This window comes from Cardiocondyla obscurior, linkage group LG05 (assembly GCF_019399895.1).
Source record: "Cardiocondyla obscurior isolate alpha-2009 linkage group LG05, Cobs3.1, whole genome shotgun sequence".
NCBI lineage: Eukaryota > Metazoa > Arthropoda > Insecta > Hymenoptera > Formicidae > Cardiocondyla > Cardiocondyla obscurior.
Window position 1 is genome coordinate 8,754,349 of NC_091868.1, and position 23,786 is coordinate 8,778,134.

Sequence of the window (23,786 nt, forward strand, 5' to 3'; positions counted from 1 at the left end):
TTACACTTTTATATCTCCTTATATCTTTTAACATAAAAGCCTATAAAATATAGCTACGTCCGCGCGATAACATGTACGTTTAACGACGAACCATATTTCTAAGATTACATCCCTTCTTGATTTCGTAATAGACAGCGAAAGACGCTGGTCCGCGGCTTCAATTAAAAAATTTACACTTCAAACATCGTAATAGCAGGCAAAAAGTTCAACCCCGAGAGATTCTCTTTGCGTCGCAAATTGCTCGACGGCGCTTCTTATTTGCAGACCGAATACTCCGTCTCGGCAAACCGGCCGATGTTTGACTTGGCCTCGGGCTAAGATCATTGCGATGTTCGTCACCGTTGACGAGCGGCGTGCACATTACCACGACCCGGATTCGATTGCTGGAATAACTTTCGGAAAGATCATAGGCGCGGCTTTTTCGTAACGCGTTGTCGGAGTTTACCTGACATTCCGAGGTTACCTTGCCTGTGATTAAGCTACGAAGCGCCTTCCGAAAAATAATACCCGGCAGGAGTTCGTATCTCGTTGGATAATTGTGCGGCTTAATTTTCCGAACGACCGCTCAGACGTAAACGTACATTGCGCGCCGGTGATCCAGCGATAATCCGCGAATCGTGGCGGGCGAGTGTCGCAACTTGGATCCCGACGTGGGCGCGCGTTCGAATTTAACGAGTGCTCCATTTCGTTTCGACCCGGTACGTTTCGCGGCGTGAAAGGGGAATTCACGGGGCGCGTTTCACGTCGGGAAAATTTATTTCCGACGTGGCGGGAGCCAGAACCGGAAAACGCTAGGCGCGACCGCGTGTCTACTTATTTATAATTGACTCACGCCTCTTACGCAATTGCATTCCGCTCGCGGATAACTAAACGGGCGGGCTAAGGTACGGCGAGATTATTGACCGCCGACAGGGATGCATAAATCCGGCGAGAACGTACGAGAGGCCTGGTCGTGCGAATCAGAACCAACCACACCTTGTCCGAAAGGACTGCTGATTTTTTTTTTTTCGCGAACTCGAAACACCTCCCCGCGTGAGAGCTCTACTATCGACTGCCATCAAGATTCATTTTCACCGACGTTGACTTGTCAAACGTGTTAACAAACGCGCGAAAAGAAACTCGCTTCATTCACTCGATCAACTACGATAGAATTAACCCTGCCACGACTACCTTTATGAAAGCTAATTCACTTCTCGATTTTTTTCTTTTTTAACGAGCAAAAACTCAGGAACCAAATTAAACCTTCATTAATTTCAATTAATTTTAATTAATTATTTACGGAGTATTATTTACGGTGACAAATGCGAGAGGAAAGCGTTCAGTCTCATTCAATCTTCCGGCGCCTTTTTCAACGGGGGAAACGGCAAAGTAGTTTCCGCGGTGCTGTCAACGCCGTTACATCGATCGGCAGTCTAACGTGTGATTAATCTAACGTGCAGTTTCCGTATTTGCTCTCGCCGACGCGATCCGGCAAAAAGAGCCCGGCGTAAGATAAACAAATGGGGGGAGCATGAGTCGACGTGTAGTCGCGGGTACGCGGTCTTAAGGATTTACATATAATCAGCGAGCGGGTAGTCGCAGGGATTCGCGGCAGGTACGATTCAAAGGTCGCCTTGTTACGAGGTGATTCCACGAGTGGTCTTTGCCATTTCCCATGAGCATAGCCGTAAAGGCGACGGAGGTCGGCCGATCGACCGACCGGCCGGTCGGTCGGCTAACACGATGGATTACAGCGATAAGAATATATGCAGCGCGTTTCTGCCGCTTGTACGGTACACCGGAAGTGATCCCACCGCGTTTCGAAGAACGGTACGAGAAGTAACCGGTCTCTCGTCGTTTTCCCGCGGCCACCTAACCGTCCCCTGTCTCCACGTTTCCACGTTCGTCTACTGCCCGCGGTGATACTCGCCGATATATTTTCGCGTGGGCGCGGATCGGCCGAATGCCAACCCGGCTCTGCCTCTTACTTCGGAACGACAAACGTACACTTGCCTACGCGGGCAATAACGCAGCGGTATTATAATAAAGTCCTGTGGAATGATAGAAAGGTGCAGGATGCTAATAATAGCCTTTCGCAGGGTCGCCGGGTCGGCAGGTGTGCTTCGCGGTATCTACCGTGTCTCGGATCGGTGTCGTCGGCTTCACCTCGTTATTGCAAGTTTCGCGACGTGGCCGTATCGCGGAAAATTAAGTTTATTCGAGAGAGAGAAATTTTTCTTGCGCGCAAAAAAAAAAAAAAAAAAAAAAAAATAAAACTTAATCAACGCTAAGACGACTCCCTTGTCCCCGATCCGGATACCTCATTTTATTTCGAGTACTTTACATTCGGATAATAAGAGCGGCTTTGTGCAACGAAATGACATTGCAATATCAAGATCTGCGATCGGGAGAAAGCCGCGAAAGGATAGAGCGAAGGCAGGCAGAAATCGAAACCTGCCGTCGATGCGGGATCAATTCTTTTGAGCTCTGCCCATAGGCATAGACGAGTCGTAAAGCGTAGCCTAACAAAAATAAGACTAAACCGTTAATGGCCATTTGCACAACCGCTAGTTGGGTGGTAAATGTCCATCGGTCATAAATCGTCCCTCCCGATCGGTGGCGCAGCCTCATATCTCGTGCTGCACCAGCATTCGAACAAAACGACAAATGGAGCGCAGTTTGACGCGTGCAGAACGCTTTGCGGAAAATTTATGACGCGCGTCTAATTGTCGGTGTTCTCGACGAACACCTGAAATTGCACGCGTACGCTTCGACAGTTTAATTTCGAGAGCAAAACAAGGCCGGGGAGATTTTACCTGACGTTATCTAATCGCGCGTGAAAAAGGAAGATCGTTCGAAGATGGGAAACGTGTTTCTTATCTTACTAAAGCTGTACTAGATCGAATTCATTGTTACCGTTTTATTGCAACGCATTAAATTAATTTTCTCGCTTGGCTTACTTTGCCTTACGATAGTGATTGTTGGTTTAATTATTATTATTTGGTTTATTTTAATTTTTTTTCTTGTGTCAATTTCGGTTCTATTTTTATTGCGAAAATTTTATAACGATTGACGAATTATTAAATAACGATTTTTTTTTTACGAATCTGAAAATAATCGTCGGGAATGTGGACTGGACTACGTTCAGGTAGTCGGGAAAGACGAAACGTCTTTCGATTTTTAAGCAAAACTACTCAAACTACACTACTGCTACTATGGAGGCGACGAATCTACGAGTTGCAATGTTATATTATATGTTATATTATATTAAATTAAATATTATATTATATTAAATGTTATATTATATCAATGCAAAATGTTGTATTATATCAATGCAAAATGTTATATTATATCAAATGCAATATGTTATATTATATTCAAAGATTATTTTATTTATTATATTTTCTCGTAGATTTGTCGTCATGTTAAAAAAAACTTTGGACTCACATTCGATGCGACGCGGGCGGAGATAAATGATGGTATTCTGCAACACAAAAATAAAAAAATTATATAAAAAACATGTTAAAATATTAATTGTTAATTTCAAATATAATTTGTACACGCGACTTTTATTTATTTTTTGAAAGAAAATTTTTAATAATGAAATTATTAATTTTTCAAGAAGATTTTTACAAGAAACAGTTTTTCTACAATAAAAAGTTTTTTTTTTCTTTATAACTATTTTTGTAATTATTATTAAATGATAAAATAAGCCGAAAAAATTTTTTTTTATTCGTACTTTTATGTAAATGAGAAAAGATATTTACCCAAACGGTGCTCCGCCGATGCCCGATGTCCATCCGGGACCTGGTCCTCCTCTCAGAACTCAGTTCCATCCACATGTCACTCGCGACACTCGCGTATACGCGCGCGGATTTTTAATTAAGCAAAATTCTCCGCGCGACCCTGGCGGCACTCCCGATTTTAAGATCCCTAAATAAATTTCGGTCGCCCGATTACTACTTTTTGCGGTTGCGCGACGAACCCCGACCGTGGTTCGTTTAATTAATCGGCGGCGACGACAAAATCTTAGGACTATTATACTGAAACAGTGTATTAAACAGCACATTAATATAAATGAAATATATAAAAACTACTATCTACAAATCTATAAATACTACTACTACTATTACTATGCAGGGTTTGTTTTACGCGAAATACGCGCCGCGAGTTTTTTTTATAAAAACCTATTTCTCCGCGTTCTATATGATTTTCCCACCCGAAGCTTAATGCTATATTAATATAAAAAAAGAAAAACCTGGAGTCATTCATGCGCTGCAGCGGAGTATATGATAATCCTGTAACATACAACAATAAAATTTAATTGTAGAGATGTTTAAAAAATTGTTCTTTATAAAACAAAATTTTTAACGCGTCTTTTAATTGTTATATTGAAAGAGCAAGACAATTTCAATGGATAATTTTAAATAAGAAAAAAAGATTCTTACCCAAGGGTTGCTCCGCCGAGGCATGATGCCTTTTCCGAGGCCTCCTCCTCCTCTCAGACTTCTTTGGATTTGGACCTAGACAAACAAAGAACAATAATTAATTTTTAACGCGTCTTTTAATTGTTATATTGAAACGGCAAGACAATTTTAATGAATAATTTTAAATAAGAAAAAAAGATTCTTACCCAAGGGTTGCTCCGACGAGGCACGATGCCTTTTCCGAGGCCTCCTCCTCCTCTCAGACTTCTTTGGATTTGCGTCTAGACAGACAGAGAACAATAATTAATTAGAGAGATTCTTAAATGCGTAATTTACGTTGTGAAAGGATGTACAGGTTGGATACGCAATGAATAAAAACTACGACAATAATTGTGTGTAGTCTACGTTACTACACATTATTTATTTGCGTGCTCTATGCGAAGGAATCAGTAGTCGGTTACATAGTGCGTAGGAATAAATCTTTATTCGTTAAAATGAAGTAATATTTTGACCACGTACAGCGCTCGAACTTGTTTACGTATTGCGTAGCCTCGGGCAACTCGCCGGCGGCTGTGGAATGCGATGCGCGAGGCTCCGTACAATGTTTATGTATTTTACCTCGCTCAGGTCAACGCGTGATAAAGAAACGTATATCGAATAGAAAAAGATACCCCACCGAATATTACAACGAATATACTGAAATATACTGAATATCATTTTCAACGTGTCCATACTCAATAGATCTGTACTTAATATCTATCTGTACTTAATAGATCTAATCTGTACTTAATAGATAGACATGTATATCAATTAGATAAATTACTTATTTCCGTAATCATATATATTTAAAAAAACGAAGAATTTATGAACTACCCCGTAAGACCCATACTGAAATGATAAGGCTATTAGTTTTATGTAAAAGAAAAAAAAAGATCTGTACCTCGGGGTGGCTCCGACGTGGCGAGATGCCTATCCGAGGCATCCTCCTCCTCTCAGGATGTTAGGACCGCACCGGATCTTCCACGTCGCTCGCGAAACCGCATTCGAGTTAATTAATAACGCGACAACGAATTATTAACGAATTATTAAACGCAGGCCGTCGCGCCGACACCGAGCGGCAGTCGCGCAGCGCACGTGGCGACGAACCGGAAGTGATTCGTATAGTACTTTGACGACGAATATCAGCCTCGCGGATGGGTAATTAAGACCGAGAGACACCGCCCGACGCTCTCGGTTATCAAAATTAACGTAATAAAGTTCTGGCGATTGTCCCAACACCCGACGAACTGACCGGGATTTATTTTATTCGACATCAGCGACGTAGGTGGCTTCTTTGGATTTTTATCTAGACAGAAATAACATTTCTAGTCAGATAATACCTTCGGATGAGATCTCATTCGTGGGTGGAAGTGCTTTATGATGTAAAATCGAGTAGTCATCGATGTACGAGATTATAGATAAGTTGGAAAAGCGGAGTTACAGTAGAGATGGTTATGAGTACTTTAAATGAACTATTCGCTTCGGAGATACTTCCACGTGTATAGAGTATAGATTGTGGAAGTTGATTTGCATGGCCGACATCTCCGTTTGTCGAATATAATCGCTTTTCGACATGTGCTCCATACGCTTACTACTACATGCCGTGTGAGGTCTACCTCAAGACTGCCGCTACGTACTTACGTGCGCCGCACTGAGCGCGCCCCACCCTCACCGCCACCCCCACCACTACTCCTACGCCAAAAATTTTTACGCTGAATATTTTATTTCGACTATTTTATCTTATAATATAATACGAATATGTAATCAATGAATACGCCGCGGTAATTATCGACTGAATCAATCACACGTATGTTCCGTAATCACCGTCACCGAAAAGATTAATATAATTAACGTACTTAAATGCGATTTATATATACGAACGTATATGCAATTCCAATTCAAAGCGCCGTGTAAGAAGCGTACATCGATAGTTAATTACTGCGAATTATCGGACGTGAAATAGTTTTCTTTAGGAGGAAGCAAAAGTATATGGCGCGTTTTGCAATGTCCAGCGTTTCTGGAAAGAGACGTGATAAACGAGGCAAAGTTTCGCGAGAGGCCTTTCTCGAAGATTATATCGCGACAGATTCGTTTGGTATCTCGCAGATCTCTCTAATTTGAAGCGCGCGCGCCGATAATGAGTGTCAGATAAAACGGTGGACACGTTCGAGACGAGATTCTCAAGAAGACTTGGCGCGTTTACGGCCCAGAAAGCGTATCACGTTGCACGAACTCGCTGGCCTCGCCACGACGTCCGTATTTCCGCCTGGCGTTGACAAAGCTCCTTGAAAATTGCGAAACGCAATCGTGGTACACGGCTCGTTTTCTTTGCGATCTCCCGACGCGATGACGTAGATCACGGATGTTTTTTTTTTTTGCTTTTTTTTCGCGTCCTGTTTGCGAGATTAGATCTAGCTTCGCGAGAATGAAACCGAAACTGGCCGCTCCCGCGTGAGAGCGCGTTGAGGTGCCGCGCGTTAAAATCACTGTGCGATGATTTAATTGACCGCCGCGGTCGCCGTAAGAAGGGACGCAAATGAGCAGTAATGCCCGGAGCCGAGATAATCGAGATCAACGCTCTCCCGATTACCGCAACGTGTTTTCTCGTACGCTTTTGCAGCGCGCTGAACAACGTGGGTTCGAACGAGGTATCGAGAGCGCGGCGTGCGCCAGAAATGAATATCTTGAATGAATCGCGTCATTTTATTCCATTAATTAAACTATAAACGCCGGGGAATCGTGAAACGCGTGAGAATAATTTCGTCCAACATAAGTGGCCGGAACGCGCGGAGTAATCCAAGACTAAATAGGTACCTCCGTATTCAATGAGTATCGAGCGTGAGAATGATGCTCGAGACGAAAGTGGAGGCACGCCGTGCAGCTTTTGCATATGACCCGGGTTTACGAGGCACGAATCAAGCGGAGATAGACGTCAGCGTAGAGGCGGACAGCGGGACAACTTGTCGGCGGGATACCCCGAAAAGAATGAGAGCCTAGGAAGGCGGACTTGCTCGGCCTATTTACGGCAATTGTTTAACGGGAGCCAGGCGTTTTCTACGCGTAATTGGAGATCCGCTCTTTTCCTGCCTTGTCCCGTCTCGCGAGTAACAAAGGCAACCGTTGACAGACGTGCGGAGGGAAATTGCAGAGCTGCGCCCCGGCGAGGGCGGACCCGCGATCGCCCCGACTTTAAATAGAGCTCCTCTCTGCCGGCCTGAAACCTTTAATTATGCACGATCGGCGGAGCAAGTGGCTTCGCGAGTGCATTGTCGAGCCCCGGTATACTAGCCGCGATTACACCGATGAAAATATTTCAGCGATCCACGAGTACCGCACGGCGCACGTCGGTGCTCGCCTGCCAGCCAACTTTCCCGTGCTTCAAACGGAGCTTCTCTATCGGCGGAAACCTTTAATTATAAGCGATCAGGCCGGCGATTTCACAAATAGACGCGTTTCTGCGCCACATTTTCTGCGATCGGAATAAAATATTTTATTCCGCGGATGATATCGCTGATACGCAGGCGAGCGCGTTTCGCGCTGGCATTGACTTTCTCCGGATCGGCTTCGAGAGGACATTAGAGATTCGTCGCACGGACGAGGCGCAGGAATTTCTCGAGGTCCTGGCCCGACTCCTAGAGTTTAGAATAATCCATATTCTTTTTGTGGGCGTGAACCAGATGTGGGAGACCACGCAGTCGCGGTGTCGCCAGGTTACCGTAAAACGTGACTTGAAAAATAAAGATTTCGATTCTTTCGTAATATCCGAATCGCTGCTCGCCCGAGCTTAATAAATTCTCCGTCCTTTTCATGTTCGCCGATCGCGTCTGCTCCTCGACTTCATTCGTGGAAGGAATTCGATTAATTTGTAATTGGAACGCGACAGTATCCGTCGACGAGACCCGCGATCACGAACGCGGCATAAACTTCAGAACGGCTCCTTCCCATCGTCTTGTGTTTTTTAATGAAATACTCGGCGGTCGTTACGCGTATGGAAATACTAGCAGCCTCGCTTCTATCTATTACAAAAATATTTTTACGCGGGAGTATTTCAAATTTGTACGTGTTACTGAATTTGTAGAACAGAATGGGCATTGCGCGTGCCACCGGCGACTTTAAAAATTAAATTACGTAATTGCGTCAAAAGACAAAGAAATGCAGGAACGATAATAACATCAATGGAAAGATGTAGAATTTACGGCATTACTTTACTGCTCATTTTATCCCCGGAGAGCGCTAATGTGACGATCGTAAAGCCCGACGTGCGGAACGATAACGGTGCAAAATTGGCATTCGAGGCATAAAGCAGGTTACGTAAAATGACTCGCCGGGGCGATAGCCCGCCGTTCAATTAATTTGTAGAAAAATAGCGCGGTGTCTCGGGCTGTAGACGCTGGCGTTATTAACCTCGAGTTTCTTTTATTTTACAGGCGATATAGAGGACTGTCTGGTGGCTCCAGTTTCCCAAGGTCAGTTCACGCCGCTGCCGGAGGCCCTGTGCTGGGCTATACTAGAGCTGACTTCCCAGAGGCAGGCGGCGACCTTGGACACCCTGAGATCAGCCCTGAGGAATGCCTTCCCGGCCATGCAGAGGCCCAGCCGAGAGCTCGTTTACGACGCGCTCGCCAAGCTCATGCAGGAACGAAAGATCTATCACACGTCTCAGGGCTACTTCGTCGTAACGCCCGAGACCAAGAGGCTTAGGCGCGACTCCGGTAGCTCCAGGCGATGTTCCAGGGACGTGAACGGGTCCAGAGGTCAGGGTAGCATGCTGATGAGCAACGACGAGGCGGTAGCGCTCGTGCACGGCGAGATGCTCACTCTGCGAGACGGCGATGTTACGCATCAAGCTGTACAGACGAACCTGGCGGACGTTATTTGCGGAGGTAGAGTCTCCAATTATTTTCCAAGCTCGACTTCACCTCGGGCCGTTCTCCCAATAGACAAAGTCCTACTCGTAATTACCGACCCGTGTGCACACGCTGGATTTTTTTTTTTTTTCCTTTTTTTTTAAATATTTATTAAAACGAGAAAACGTGGAGTAATGTAAACGCTGTTAAAGGAGACAGGTTATTAATCACGGGAAACACAGATATACGTTATGCACTTCTAGGAAGTTGTCGTGCGAGATACTGTGAAAATATCGGCTATATGCATCGCGCGAAAGATAGTGTCAGGTGACGACGCGATTAACGTGCTTTCGTCTTCATTCGGTAGTAACCACGGCGTTCTCTGCATCTTATTAGAGTGTCCCGTTGTCTCCCGCGGAGATCGCGAGAGTTATCCGCGAGGGAAAGTTTCCCGTGTTCATCGTCGAATCGCCTACTCGCGATATCAATCGCAACAGTTAATTTATAACGCGTTGCCGATCAATTTAACGCGTTAGCACCGTTTTCACGGCGCGGCATTGCGCTGGACCGAAATTATGCTGCAGGAAAGTATTAAATATAGCGCGGCGGAGCGGAGAAATTCTCATTATTGAATAATATAGTCGAGGCACCGCGGAGAAATTAATAATGCTGCGGGCGTAACGTGCTGAAATGCGCTTGCGATGCTTTTACATCGCGGCGAGTTTAGCGACGGGATCCCGCGACGGCGGAGGGTAAACGACGAACGGATGAACGCGCAAGGCTGAGATCGATTTCGTCGTGTCTCGCGAGAGGATGCGCAGGAAGCTGAGGGGCCCTCGTAAAACCCGCGAGACCGGTCGGCCCAGGCAAACTCGTTCGGCACGTGTTCGGGAAACGTTCCGATTGTGTCCAGGAGGAGAGCAGTTCGCTAAGCTGGTCGCTCCGCGAGGCCTTTTTCTGCCGGCGACTCGACGGACGGGTCGGGAGGAGCGTTTATGTTGTTGTCGTCCTTGGTAGCCACGCAGGCCCCGCCGCCGGAAGATCGTCAATTCCTCTCTCGGCCGCGTACGAAAAATCAGCGCGCGATCTTAATTTCGCTTCTTGCCGGGTTCGCGGAAATCTCGGGCGGAGATAACGCCTCGCTCTCTGACATGCCGTCCACATCCTCGTTGATCGCTGGCCGGCGTCGCCGGGCCGAGAAACCCAGCATCGCTGACGCCCGATGCATGAGAAATCTTGATTCTTTCACTTGTCGCCGCGACGGTTCTTCCACCAACGGTTTCTTTTTTTTTTTTTTTTTTATGCCTCCCAACAAAAAGTTGTTCTCGCGTTGCGTGATATATCGCTGGTCGAGACCTTTGTACCGCACGCACGCGGAAGCTTCTTGCGGCGTATTCTCTTTTTTTATTTTATTTTTTTTTTTATTACGTGCGTACGCGAAGGCTGGAGCCGCGATTGCCGCGAACATCATGCACGAGAATCGGGAGAAACAGGGGAAAGAGGAACGGCTTAGCGAAGCCGCCTGGAAAGCGTTTAGCACAGCCGATATATTAGCTATTGGTCACGACATTGTCTACCGTTACATACGCTGTCGACATCGTCGCGGAAAGAGGAGGGAAGAAAGGACCACATGTATATAATCTTCCTACTTTTCTCTTGCTTGTTCCCTGGCCGATTCTCACGCTGGTAACCCACTCGTCATCGGCTGATACGTCGGCGTACGCCCGTGGCTATGTACCAAGATGAAACTCTCAGAAATGAGGGTATTCCACTTTTTTCTCTCCTTTTTTTTTTTAAGCTACAACATGTGGCCCGGGCGTGATATTAATTCTTTAAACCGAAACGCGCATCTCTTCTGATATTTGCACGTATATGATTCTTCTCGATTGAGTAGATTTTAATTTTTCTGAGACACGCGGCTTTCTACATTTATTCGTGCTTTATTTGATATTTTTGATAATATATTGTAAATTATTCTAATTATATTATGTATTATAAATTTATATAATAATATGCGGTGTAGCAGATATTTATTCGCTTCTTTTTCCAGGAAATCCGAATGACAAAGTCCTGTTCGCCAGGTGTCGGTCGATGCCCGGCCGTCTCGAGAGGCGACACTCTCTGCGGCTTTGGGGCTCGGCCAGACGTCTACACAGAAGCGGAAGTTCACGATCCCTACCGCGAAGACCTGAAAGGAGCGACACGTCTTCCAGCGCGGAATACGCGAGCACGGACAGCGCGCCTCACAGTCCAACCAGTGAGTCTAATCGGGAAAGGGATTGCGTGGTGATGGGTGACTGTTTTAATGATGGGTGATGGATGAGTCAGTCTTATTAAAAATGCTTTCGATTGTGCATAACTGTCCTTTTTCAAGAGCAAAATTTTCCACCCCTTACATTGCAACAAAAAGTTTTATGCGTAATTATATTTATATTCGCAAAGCGGAACGCTTTAAATAATTTTTATCCATTGAATTATACTTTGAGAAATTTTTTTTTAATAAATTACTTTGCAATTAATTAATGTTTTAATAATATATTAATTTTTGGACAATTATAAGCAATTGTAATCGTCGCGAACGCCCTAATAAGTATAGATTGTATAATATTGCAATTTAAAATGCAGCTTCTTAGTCACCCTGTAGCTGGCAAGCCCTTTCTCGATCCTCATTGTCTTTTAACAAAGCGCAAAAAAATCCAAATCCTTTCCTCAAGGCTTTTCTGGGATTTTTTCAGAGAAGATAGGCCTGCTCTCGCGGCTCTTTCGGCGGAGTACAAGGAGGAAGGGTGCACCGTTAATGGGCACTTTCAGTGCTCAGTATCCCCCCACCGAGTGGTTTAATCCGCGCGTCGTGCATTTGCATAGCGTTGCCACGCAGACAAGGGCCGCCAGCCCTTCGGTAAGTTGCATACAGGCACTTCCCAAGAAGGACTAGCAAAATAAAACTTCTTACACAGTACTTTTAACGCCCGCAGGGCTAATTAACCGGTTTAGCCTGGCAATTAATGAAAATTCTTGAAGCGACAACGTACCGTGACGTTAAACTTGAAAATTTAATAATAATAATAAACGGAGGACGATATAAATAAATGTCGAATAAATTAATTAGAATTGAATAAAAGAGAGAAAAAAAAATTTAAATGCTCGGATTTTATTATCAGATGATGGAGGGTCTGGACCAGTCGCAGGCCAGCTTCCAAGTCTGGGACGACTCGAGCTCGGTTCGATCGGCCACTTTGCCAAGGAGACACCGACGACAAGCTAGCGGCGATTCCTCGAGTTTGCTGGCTAATTCGACACCGAGAAGTTCCCGGAGGCATCGATCACCGTGCTCTACTTTACCGAGATCCAAGTGCTCCAGCCTGAGCAGATGCACGTCCAGAGCATCCGTTCTACCGCCTAGTACCACTAATCAGGAAGGCTATCAAACGCGCAACCAGACGCAGAACGATAAAAACTCGACGAATTCGTCGCCCAGCAGAAGCGGCGGTAGCTCTGGTTCTGTTAGAACGATGAATGCAAGCCCGGCTAAGACGACTACGTTGGGAAGATCCAATGCTAGACAGTCTAATTCCAGAAGACCGAGTCACGATTTTAGCAACAGCGGCGCAAAGTCGGCCAACAATTCTCCTCAACACAAGGTAGATTTACAATATAAATATGTAATGAAATGTTTGCACGAGCAAACACTTTCTGTTATAAGAAAACAATTAAAACGTTACTCGAAAATGAGTTAAAAAGAAAGTTGAAAATGTTTGATATTAAAAAAATTAATATTAAAAAAAAAAAAAAAACAATTAAATGATTAATCTTTATTATTTCAAGGCTCTGCAAAAAACTTCGTCAGGTCATTCGTCTCACTCTAGTGGCAAGTCAGTTTCTAGTACGAAATTAACTTGTTCACCACTGAAAACGGCCACTCTGTCGACAAAATCGTCACCGCTCAAAGTCGTTCAGCAAGGTTCGCTGACTCCTTTGCAGGAGGCACAGAACTCGATAACCCTTCAAGTATCTACGAACCTAAGCCCGTCGTCGCAAGAGCAACGGACGATACAGAATAGCGTGACGCTAGCTTCCAACACGACTAGCACGACGACCATTTCCGGCTCGCCCGGCACGAAGATCTATGTTCAGCAGAATAACTCACCGATGAGGTCCGTAATCACTTTCGAGAATGGCACGGTGAAGACGAAGATTGCCGAGAAAGAAGTCATCGACTGTAAAGAAAAGCAGGAGAGAGAGCTAGTGGCCGAAAAAGCCTTCAAAACCCGAGTCGACGATGAAAAGCTTTTTAAATCGAAGCTGGACGACGAAAAGCTGAACAAACCTGTGAAAGCCGAACGTCCGTCGTCGCTTTACGCGTCGAAAGAACCGAAAGCGAGCCTCTTACTGACTGAATCCGATAAAGAAAACAAGCCGAAAGCCGAGGATGAAGTGCCTAATAAATTGAAATTGACGAATCGCTTGAACAATAGTCAGGCTCACCTGATCGACGGATCAACTAACAATGTTGATAAGAACGCTCTTGTACAAGAGGCCACCGCGTTATCTACCACGAAGAACACCAACGACGCTATGAACAATTCGCGCAAGCTTAGCTTATCGCTGTCGAAAGACGCACTGAGTTACCGCAATCTACTTCATCCTGGCTCGAAAAATAATATCGCTTCGAACCCGCCATCACCCACCAAATCGTACGACGGTTTCGGCGGCTCTTTCAACGACGTCTACATCGAGAACCTTGAAACGGCGAAGCAACAGCGAGCTCCTCAGGGTTCCGAGCCGAATCTGGACAAGACCGTGAGTCGGGGCTCGGATCTGCACTCTTATCCCAGTCTCAGCGACATGCAAGTGCAATTTACCAGCCTAGCGGCGCAAAAGATCCTCAAGGGCTGCCCGATTAACAGCGTCGACACCTTAGTGGAAGTCAACATGGCAGCCGCCGACAAACCTAACAACTGCGACGTCACCGTTCACACGGATTTCGGCCTCGTTTAAATTTCATCCTCCCTGACCATCTGAATTATTGTACAACGAATGGGATGAAGAGAGAAAAATTCTTCACGTCCCATCCGAGCATATTGCGTCCATAAAAAACAAACGTGCCTCGAGGAGACCAGAAACTTCATTAACTAACGCCTTGCTTCTCATACATGAGGATTAGAAAGCTATTTTTGTCTTTTCTTTTTTTTCTAATTTTTTTAGTAAAAAAAAGGCCACGGCTTGCGTAAGAATATTGCATACGGAATATTTACGTAACAGTTACCAGTAATCTGTCGCTTACGTACATCTCTCTGTCTTAAACAGATATTCGTGGTTCCGAATAATCGCTGTGCCAAGTTTTTTTTATATTATTTAAATCAAACTATTTTTTTTCTTCGTATTAAAGTAAAACTCCCTTTTAAAAAATACTATTGCAATACTATTGCAAAAAAACTTTTATATAATCGAATTATTAATTTTTTATACGAAGACGTACGCGTATTATTGTAACGTCAGCAGTTTTGCGTCGCTTTACTCTAGTTAAAGTGATTTGTCAAAGCAATATCTCGCGTACAATGATCGCGTGTGATCCATAAACAAGAACAAAGTAGGAAAATCTTTCCGAATCAAAGCACTGCCACTTTTCTATCATATATTGAAAGTTTAGACATTCTTTGTATTAATTGTTACTTCGTTGCGGCAAGGAAAAGATTTTCAGACGTAGCAAAGTAAAACCAATTTTATTTCTATCAATCTAGATTAATTTTTTTTTCTTCGTTTAAAAAGAATTAATAAATAATCGACTCTAGTTTTATTCCATTTTTTAACTTTCTCTGAATCTCAAAGTTAAGAAAAGATTAGGAGTAAGTTACTGAAATTAAAATCTACATTGGTAGAAGTGAACACGAATGGTGCAGCGAAGTTTTGTAACGCGATGCGTAAGCAAATAGATTCTTGTAAAATTTCTATCGAACGACAATGTCGTGACAATGTAAAGAATGCCTTTACCGCATGTTATTAGGCGCGTTATTAAGCGCGAGCAATTGACAAACTCATAGCAATACCGTCCCTAGAGAGCCCGGATAACGGAGGGGAAAGATCGAGATTGATCTTGCGAGGGTTGCGCATTTTCGTTGCGCCGCACACAGCGGCGATTTGATATCAAATATATACATATGTTATACATAGCGTAGAAGAAAGGCGTTTTCTCGCAGCGCAGCCGGATACCGTTCGCAATTAGTGCAATCGTATGAATCTGCAAGTGCCAAAACTTATCGTAGTACTTAATGACGACCGCCTTAACGATTCCGTTCGCGATTTCGCGGCGCTCCACGTCGGCGACGACGGTGACGATTTCGGCAAGGCGCGGACAAACGCGCCAGAGAAAAAAAAAAGAAAAAAAAAAAAAAATAAGAACGCGCCAGTTGCAAAGCCGTAGTCTTAGAAAAAGAAGAAGTAAGCATTTAAGCGAGTTCGGCACGGGAGAAAAAAATGCCCGCTTTGTACATTTCATATTCTGTACCGCAGATTAACCGATCGATGGGGCGGGTTCAATACTACCGTTCGCTCTACGTTTTACAAAAAAGCGCCGACCTTTCTACTTATATCATTTTTTAATTAGGTATCAGTCGAATGATTGTGAGTCGTATGCCAATTATTGAGGCATGAATGATTGCGAATTATCATTGTCGCTAAGCTATAACAATTTATTAACGCTACTGTAATTTATAAGATTTATCATTGATTTTTTTATAACGGGATTTTATTTTTTTATAATGGATTTGATAAATTGAATCAAGGTTGAATCTATATTGATCAAAATTAACATTAAAGGCAAATTCATGGCTCGATTAGCTTAATCAGTGATTAATTTGTCAAATGGCATTGCGGCACATAGATAGAATTAATGTTTTGTCAATTAATTATGATCTTTAAAGCAAAATGAGATGGCGAGATATACGATTAGAAATTATACACCGGAGGACAGATATTTTCTGCGGCGACAGCGGCTAGTGTACGTAATCCTAGGCGGCAGAGACAGGGGATAAGAGAACGGGGAGAAATCAATCATCGGCAATCCGGCCGGCGCGGTATATACATGCGATGCATACATGTAAATCTCGACGCACACGACGTTAAAGTCATGTTCGCTAGCTGCCGTCGTCTTATCTGCTTTTCAGCGTACCTGAGGCAATTCTGCCGATCGAACTATTAATGTCCATTTCTACTAATGTAGATCATCTCGGTTTACTTTAATTTTTTCCTTTTCTAATCCTAAGAATTGTGTCGGTAGGACATTAATCGTTCAATCGACTGAATTGCTTGAAGCAAAATTTCTACTTGTACCTCATCGTCATTCATTAATTTTTTTTACGAAATATTAATTAATAAACGATTGTTGATTAAATTTTTTTAATAAATTAAAAAAGAAATTAAAAATTTAATTTCTTGCAATTAAAGTTGATTTGATGGAAATGTAACGAAAATGAATAAAAGCCGCTGGAAAAATTATTCGGAAATTTAGTTAAATTTGTCTTTGAGACACAAGAATTAATTATATTCTTTCGGAAAAGTCGGCGTTTGCGAACGGCAGAAACGAATCCGCGCCTCTTATTTCTTATCAAAACTAACTTGTAGAGTATCACTTGTATAATCCCATGTATCATTATAACAACGAAAATATATGAACAATAAAAATGTTAAAAAAGGTGTCTTGTGTTCTCACTCACCGTTTTGGAGTATGAAATCATTTCTCAATCGCAGCTTCTGCCATTATAGTAGTTAACTTCGACGACCGGGGGCTGTGGAAAATCCGCGTCGAATATCTCTGAAATCTCGATCCATCGTGTTCTAGAAACTAACCGAATGCATGCTGCGAATTATGAGGAACATAATTCATTGAATATTACGATAAAATTCCGCTTACCTTTTATCTTTTCGACATTCAATTTACGCCTTTTGGTGAGTACAAACCGCCGCTGGATCCGTTGCCTCCGAGAGTGAGAGAGAGAGACGATTCAAGTGCGCAAAGAAAATGGCCGTTGTCAGCACAGGCAGCGCGGCGCTGACAAGTTTCCTAGCGAGTGACCAATGAAACCGTTCGTGATGTGGCGCGTCCATTGAAATCGTTCGTTAACGCGGCTCATCCAATGAAATCGTTCGTGACACGGCGCGTCGAGATATCCCTAGCTTCGACTTTAACATACAAGAGTTGCTCTCATCGTCACTAATATCTGCCGTATTCACGTTTACGTTTTGTGACTCAAACGCATCTTGTTCTTTTATTTTCGTTAATATTTAAATTACGAAATTATGTTGAGATGACAGAGAGTAAGTTCTTTCGTTAACTTTCATATCAATATTGTATCCTGAAACCTTTATAATTTCTTTCAACTTTACATTCATATATTTCTTTCGTTGTTACGAGATCAGCGTCCTAGAATGGCTCATACGTTTTTAATGAATCAAATACACAGTATATTAATTAATCATTATGTACGTTTGTTGCACGAACACAGGGTCAGATGCTATGTTTTTTGTTAATCAAAGTTAGCAATTCAAGTGTTTCTTAAAACAATTTATACTTGTATATTTTAATTTGATAACTGACTCTATTTTATGTAAAGCTACAAAATGTAATATAACATTAGATTGTAAATAGAAACGTCCAACAATTCTACAAAATAAAATTTCCATTTTATACCTTGTATCCTGTTCCCTATTAGAATCAAGAATATAATTCACTATGAACTAAAGGAATAGTTTTCTGAATCTAAAACAAGGGCTCAAACTTATTACATGTATATTTGTAGATAAGTATCAAGTAATTCAAAGTGCCAATATCTTATTATGGAGAACACAATGAGATCTATGCAAGAGTGCAATGCCATTCGTTATGCATCTTATAGAACTGCTGCAAAGATGCAGATATTACATAAAGAGTTGAATAGTAAGTAAATTCTACCTTACCTGATTGCTTGATCATTAAATTATGCCAATTCTCAAATTATTTTGTGTTTGCTAGTGACATATGTGCAGCTGGAACTAATAGCAGGAGTGTTTGAACGTCACAGGCTATCTATTACTGAAAATTGTGTCAATTTAGACCCAAGTGAAATTGAAGATGTTCTCTCTGATATTTATTTTGCAGCACAAAAAGAAAGTAATTTCAATTTTGATGTTGATCTTGTGACTAAACTGGCCACAAGTTATATTCTAAATACTTTTGATAAGTAAGTTTTATTTTATTATATTATTTGTGTCAATGTACTTATAATCTTAATATAATTTAAATTATTTTTCTAACTAATTATTAATAATAATTTAACATTGCAGACAAAACACTGGAAATATTTTAGTGTTTTCTGTAAAAGTTGCATTGGTTCTATTAAGCAATGGTAAATTACAACAGAAATATGGATATTTGTATCAGCAGTTAGCAAATCACAATGCATGTTTGTCTCGCGCTGGTTTACATACCTTATTAACAAATATCTGCAAAATAACAGAAATGTTGGGAGAAAGTGCAGCATATGGATATGACCAAATTCAGTCACACATTGATGCCTGTTTTGTAAAGGTACAGACAGAATTAATTTTCTGTTAAAAATGAATATTATTTAATCATTTTGTCAACGAATTTTAGTCTCAAGGTGGCCTAGGAGTTACTGAAGCAGAGTTTGCCGCGTGGATTATGCAAGAACCTCCATTATTAATCTGGATAACGACGTTTAATCGAATAAAATCTGCAGAGCACAGTAAGTAACAAAAACGAAATATCCTGTACTCAAATATGATAATAAATAATTATTATTCGCAGTTGTACATAACGTCAGATGTTCATCGTGTAAAGTGACACCAGTACAGGGGCCAAGATATACCTGTTTGAAATGCACAGGGTATCATCAGTGTCAAGAATGTTTTCTCTTAGGCAAAACGTCAAACAAGCATAAATTAAAACATCCAATTCGCGAATTTTGCGTAAAGGTATAATGTTTAGATTTTCATTCCGTAATATTTTAAATAAGTTACTCATAAATATTTCTTTTATAGACTTCACATCGTGAAATTACAAAGTTAATTCTTGAATTAATCCGAAATAAATTAAGATTATGTCCTACCAGAGCGATCACGATGGAGGATTCAGTTGCAGACGCTGTTAGGTTTGTCAAATATAAACCGCACTTTTATAATTTTACAAAGAATGTTTAATACAAAAACTTTTTTTTTATAGCAACGAAACTAGACGAACAGATTACTCTTTGAGAAGCACAGTTAAAAGAAAAATTTTGACTGATCCGCAAAAGGAATTACAAAGTATTATAATGCACTTAGACGAAGAAAATCGACAGTTGCAAATCGAGTTACGAGATATACAAGGCAGCAAAGCAGAGAGGCTACAACGTCATCGAGCGACTATCGAATCTCAACTACAACGATTGAAGATGCTTAAGGTACATTAAATTAAAAAAATTTAACTGTAAAGCTTTTAATTGTTTACTAAATCCAGTAATTTTAATAGAAATGTTTATTCACCGATACGGCACAAGTACCACAAATCATCACTCGTATGCAAAGTACTCCGATGCTACCCCCTTTATCGTCCAGATTAACGGCTTTGCCTCTAGAATTTGAATTGAGTCCAATTATCAGACAAGATAGCACAAATCAACAAGGAACTACATTGCAACATAAAAAAGATAAATTATTGATGAATACTTTTAATGCATCGTCGCCTATAGAACGCACGATAGAAGAGAATAGCGCTAACACTCTTCCTTGCACCGAAGAGGCTTCTACAAGTACTGGATTCGTTAATACACCAGAAAGCAATCGTATAGAATTAAGTACTTGGATCGGAGGTGAGTACCAAATATATTAATGCAGTTAGTAACAATTTGTGAGTTTGCAAATGTAAATTCTTGTTAAATTAGGAACAAGAAGAAGAAGAGAATTAAATCAAACTGACAGTGGGTTTTCTCAATGGTTGGCCGCTGGAAATTCAAACTGCAAAGAAGATAATTACGCGACCAATACGGCGATTAGTAGTACAGACAACGACACATCGTTAATAGCGTCTCAATCTCCTACTGGCATTCATAGAGACAATACGCCGTCTTCTCTGCAACGTCCTGACAAACACTCGCAGCATAGTAGTTTGCAAAATATTCAAGGAGATCTTAACGATATATTAGACAGACTACAAAATATGGTCGCCAACGACTGCTTTGACGGTAAGTTATGCAAAATAATACAAATATGTAACTTACCTAATACGTGTATGTATTTTTTATAGAATCCTACGATGGCAATGACAACTGTAAATTGAAACGTGCCACCACAGAGATGGAAGATTTATTGACTGGTCTCATTGAAGGTATGGAATCTCGTAAAAGTAAACTTACGACTATCGTTTAAAGATGCGTAACGCTTAAACATATACTTTAATATCGTTTTATATATATATATATATATATATATATATATATATATATATATAGATATATATTGGCCTGGTTCTATTTAAAAAAAAAAAAGAAAGTTTTTAAAACAGTTTTTTTTTTTTATGCACAAGTAAATGACGCGCGCGTACTTTGTAATGTTTATATATAAAAAGTGCCATTATATATGACATTACATATTATCCAAAGAAGGTCAATACATTATCGAATTATCTTAGACAATTACGAATACGAAAATTGCACTTAGTATTACTCGATGATACTCAAACGAATTAGCAATACTTAAACAAAACGAAGCATGAGAAGGTATTTTTATATTCGAAAGAGTATTTTTTACATATGTATTTATTGTAATATCTGTGCAATCACGAAAAAAATTATCTATTTTGAAGATTTCTATTAATAATGTGTAAAAAATGAATAAGTTTTATATTTAATATACATTATTAAGAATTTTCAAAGTAATCTTAATTGTTCTACGGTAATTAGAACAAATAATCAATCTTGCTGTAGAGTAGAAAATCATATAAATTCCGTCCATTAAAATTCCAATATAACGAGCAGTTTTATTATCGCTATTTGCACATATGCGCCTTGTACAGTGAGGCAGATTTGGCATTTTCTTCCGCGACATCGGCTAGCGTACATAATCCTAGCGTGGTGTGCGTCGAATCAGCGAGGAGCGCTGAGGATTCACATACACTAGCATATAGACAGAACCGACGTCGCTGTAGTAAAAGACCATAACTGCGGTGTACAAGACTTCATAAAATAAGTGCCTTATAATCGACGTTAAATATAAGTCGTTATGTCATTATTTTACGACCCGACTAGATAGTTGATACGTTTATAATGTAATTAAAAGTATAAAAATTTGTACGTGCACATAATGCCAGTATGGTACAAAAGTCTTTGAGATTTAATACTGAACAAAAATATATGGGACATTACTACATGTCCTTCTCTAGATGTAGCGTGTCAGTTAGATAAGTAACTTTGAGGAACCTCGAGAAATGCGTTTTTTCCGATGGTCGATTTACCGTCCATGCCATCACGCGAATACCGCGTTCACGCCATCGTTCTATTACACGTCTGAAAGAAAAATTGTGCGTGCACATTCGTTCTTATGAATATACGTGAAATATTGAAAATCTGACTTTACTTACGGATTTACTATATCCTTGTGCAGTAGCACGGCGGAAATGCCGACGATATAGTAAACAAAACGCGGTAGCAGCCACTCGTAAAAAATCTCCAAAATGCAAGCTGCCAAATGTTTAAATGGATTATAATATCGCGCCGGGCCAAGTGCCTCTAGGCCGGCATACGATGTTCTTGAAAAAAAATATGGTCTCCAAGCGAGACTTGAAACAATGCGTGGCTCTTTTTTCCTAATCTAAATATAAAATTAAGAATATATATATATTATATAGATGAATCATTTAAATTAATCAATATTTAACACGTACCATATATACAATTATTGGATTGAAACTTGATACAACGCCTCTCTGGAATAATTTCGGGTACTTCTTGTATGCGTCCAAAACGATTTGTACGACGTCCATTTTCGTCTCTTTTATATCTATAATTACTCTTTGTTCGCTGTTAAGACACTCCTGTAGTGCATCGTCTAACAGTGCGATTTTTTCCCCTTCGGAAAATTTGTTCCTTTAACAAAGAAATTAATTTTTCTCTGTTAAAATACTCTAGTGATGTCATAAGCATGAATTTTACAAAACTCGAATTATATCGAAATATGTATATCGTACTTAAGCGGGTGATTATAAGTTATGTCAAATTCCCTTAATTCTTTCCAAGTCATTTCACTAATTGTACCTATCTTGCCTGTAAGTCTTTCAATTGTGGGATCATGGAATATTATTGGAATGTTATCCTTTGTTAATCGTAAATCAAGCTCTACTGCAGTACAGCCTTTTCCTTTGCTCTGTAAAAAAAATATAGATAATGTAGCAAAAAAATAAATTTTTTTAAGAGAAAATGTTTATCAAACAGATAAAATTAGTATGTTTAAAACTGCAACAGAGATATTTAACGATTAAATAGGACAAATGCATTAATATATTATATTTTACTAGTTCTCTTCCGCCTTACCTTACTAAGCAACAAATAAATGTTAAACAAGCGAACAAAGGAAAAATTGAGACACACAAAACTGTTTTAGCTACAACAAATATCTTAGATACTATAATAGCTAAGCTATCATCCAGGTGTGTAACTTTACATTTCGGAAAGCCAACAAACTGTTCTCAGGATAATCGTATCCTCCACCACGGTGGGCCACCACTCGCATGCAATATTGCTCTCCGTTACCGTGGTTTTTGGGCACGGAGTGATCCTTGCCCAGGAGGAGTGGGTTCACGCCGAGCACCTCCTGGATGGTGTCGGCGGGCGGCGAGGACACTCGGACCATCCTCAGCGTTACCATGACAATCAACGAGCCCCAGACGAGCCAGGGAACGCAAAACTCATACAGGATAGTGACCAGCACGCTCATCACGGTCTGCAGGAACACCCACAGCAAAGCGCTGTTTACGATCAGCTCGACGAAGCGATGCATTTTAATCTTTCCACCGAGAAACTGAATGCTTTAGGAAACTTCTTCGCGCCTTGACATGCAGCGAAAGCGAGTGTATTTCTCGGCGCGTCTTGTTTTGTTATCTCTGATAAGATTACAGCTTCATAAGTCACGGCCAATCGTAAAAAGATGCGCGAACAAAGCTCGCGCTAGCAGCATCTTGACAGGGCGTGTCATCTCTTCCCTCTAGAGTTGACAGATCAATTTGCGGGGTCAACTCGTCATAAGCAAGTTTCGTGTGCTCCGAAGAAGTATCAGCAGCTCGCTGAGTTGTCATTCACTGAATATGAGTGACACTGATAAAACACGTTTCTCCTCCTCCTTTCTTATTTTACTCTGTAATAGATTACTCCGTGCGTTCTTATCTCGATGAATTATCTCCAAAATAACGGAGATAACGTCAAATCAGTTAAATGCCGAAACAAAAACACATGACGCGAGAATACATAAA

General features: G+C 41.3%; 3 protein-coding genes across 4 annotated transcripts in view; 2 read left to right on the top strand and 1 right to left on the bottom strand.

Moving 5' to 3' along the window:
* Positions 1 to 16,984, top strand: part of Knockout (Stork-head domain-containing protein knockout) — a 65,500-nt gene extending 48,516 nt beyond the window's left edge. The window contains exons 4-8 of one of the 2 annotated variants that reach the window (XM_070656584.1): positions 8,873 to 9,328; positions 11,343 to 11,549; positions 12,007 to 12,191; positions 12,454 to 12,933; positions 13,118 to 16,984. In XM_070656584.1, the coding sequence (XP_070512685.1) occupies positions 8,873 to 9,328; positions 11,343 to 11,549; positions 12,007 to 12,191; positions 12,454 to 12,933; positions 13,118 to 14,290 (2,501 nt within the window). In that variant the 3' untranslated portion in view covers positions 14,291 to 16,984. The remainder of the gene's footprint in view (positions 1 to 8,872; positions 9,329 to 11,342; positions 11,550 to 12,006; positions 12,192 to 12,453; positions 12,934 to 13,117) is intronic. The other variant, XM_070656585.1, reaches the window with a different exon arrangement.
* A 485-nt stretch (positions 16,985 to 17,469) lies between these two features.
* Positions 17,470 to 21,583, top strand: LOC139102586 (dystrotelin). Its single transcript, XM_070656614.1, has 11 exons — positions 17,470 to 17,605; positions 18,088 to 18,224; positions 18,300 to 18,507; positions 18,611 to 18,854; positions 18,921 to 19,032; positions 19,095 to 19,261; positions 19,328 to 19,437; positions 19,509 to 19,728; positions 19,797 to 20,136; positions 20,209 to 20,508; positions 20,571 to 21,583. The coding sequence occupies exons 2-11, from the start codon at positions 18,125 to 18,127 to the stop codon at positions 20,690 to 20,692; spliced, it is 1,923 nt and encodes a 640-aa protein (XP_070512715.1). The 5' UTR covers positions 17,470 to 17,605; positions 18,088 to 18,124; the 3' UTR covers positions 20,693 to 21,583.
* On the bottom strand, positions 21,064 to 23,784 carry LOC139102598 (glycerophosphodiester phosphodiesterase 1). Its single transcript, XM_070656643.1, has 5 exons — positions 22,982 to 23,784; positions 22,509 to 22,684; positions 22,206 to 22,407; positions 21,903 to 22,132; positions 21,064 to 21,828 (listed from the first exon to the last, which is right to left on the bottom strand). The coding sequence occupies exons 1-5, from the start codon at positions 23,315 to 23,317 to the stop codon at positions 21,687 to 21,689; spliced, it is 1,086 nt and encodes a 361-aa protein (XP_070512744.1). The 5' UTR covers positions 23,318 to 23,784; the 3' UTR covers positions 21,064 to 21,686.
* Between the last annotated feature and the right edge of the window lie 2 nt (positions 23,785 to 23,786).

What these genes read in the sequence shown, in the direction of transcription:
- LOC139102586 (XM_070656614.1), top strand. Translation starts at nt 18,125, where the DNA reads ATGGAGAACACAATGAGATCTATGCAAGAGTGCAATGCCATTCGTTAT. An exon ending in TTGATGCCTGTTTTGTAAAG is followed by an intron (nt 18,855 to 18,920) that starts GTACAGACAGAA and finishes AACGAATTTTAG; the next exon opens with TCTCAAGGTGGCCTAGGAGT. An exon ending in TTCGCGAATTTTGCGTAAAG is followed by an intron (nt 19,262 to 19,327) that starts GTATAATGTTTA and finishes TTTCTTTTATAG; the next exon opens with ACTTCACATCGTGAAATTAC.
- LOC139102598 (XM_070656643.1), bottom strand. Translation starts at nt 23,317, where the DNA reads ATGCATCGCTTCGTCGAGCTGATCGTAAACAGCGCTTTGCTGTGGGTG. An exon ending in ACTTATAATCACCCGCTTAA is followed by an intron (nt 22,408 to 22,508) that starts GTACGATATACA and finishes TCTTTGTTAAAG; the next exon opens with GAACAAATTTTCCGAAGGGG. An exon ending in CACAAGGATATAGTAAATCC is followed by an intron (nt 21,829 to 21,902) that starts GTAAGTAAAGTC and finishes TTTTTCTTTCAG; the next exon opens with ACGTGTAATAGAACGATGGC.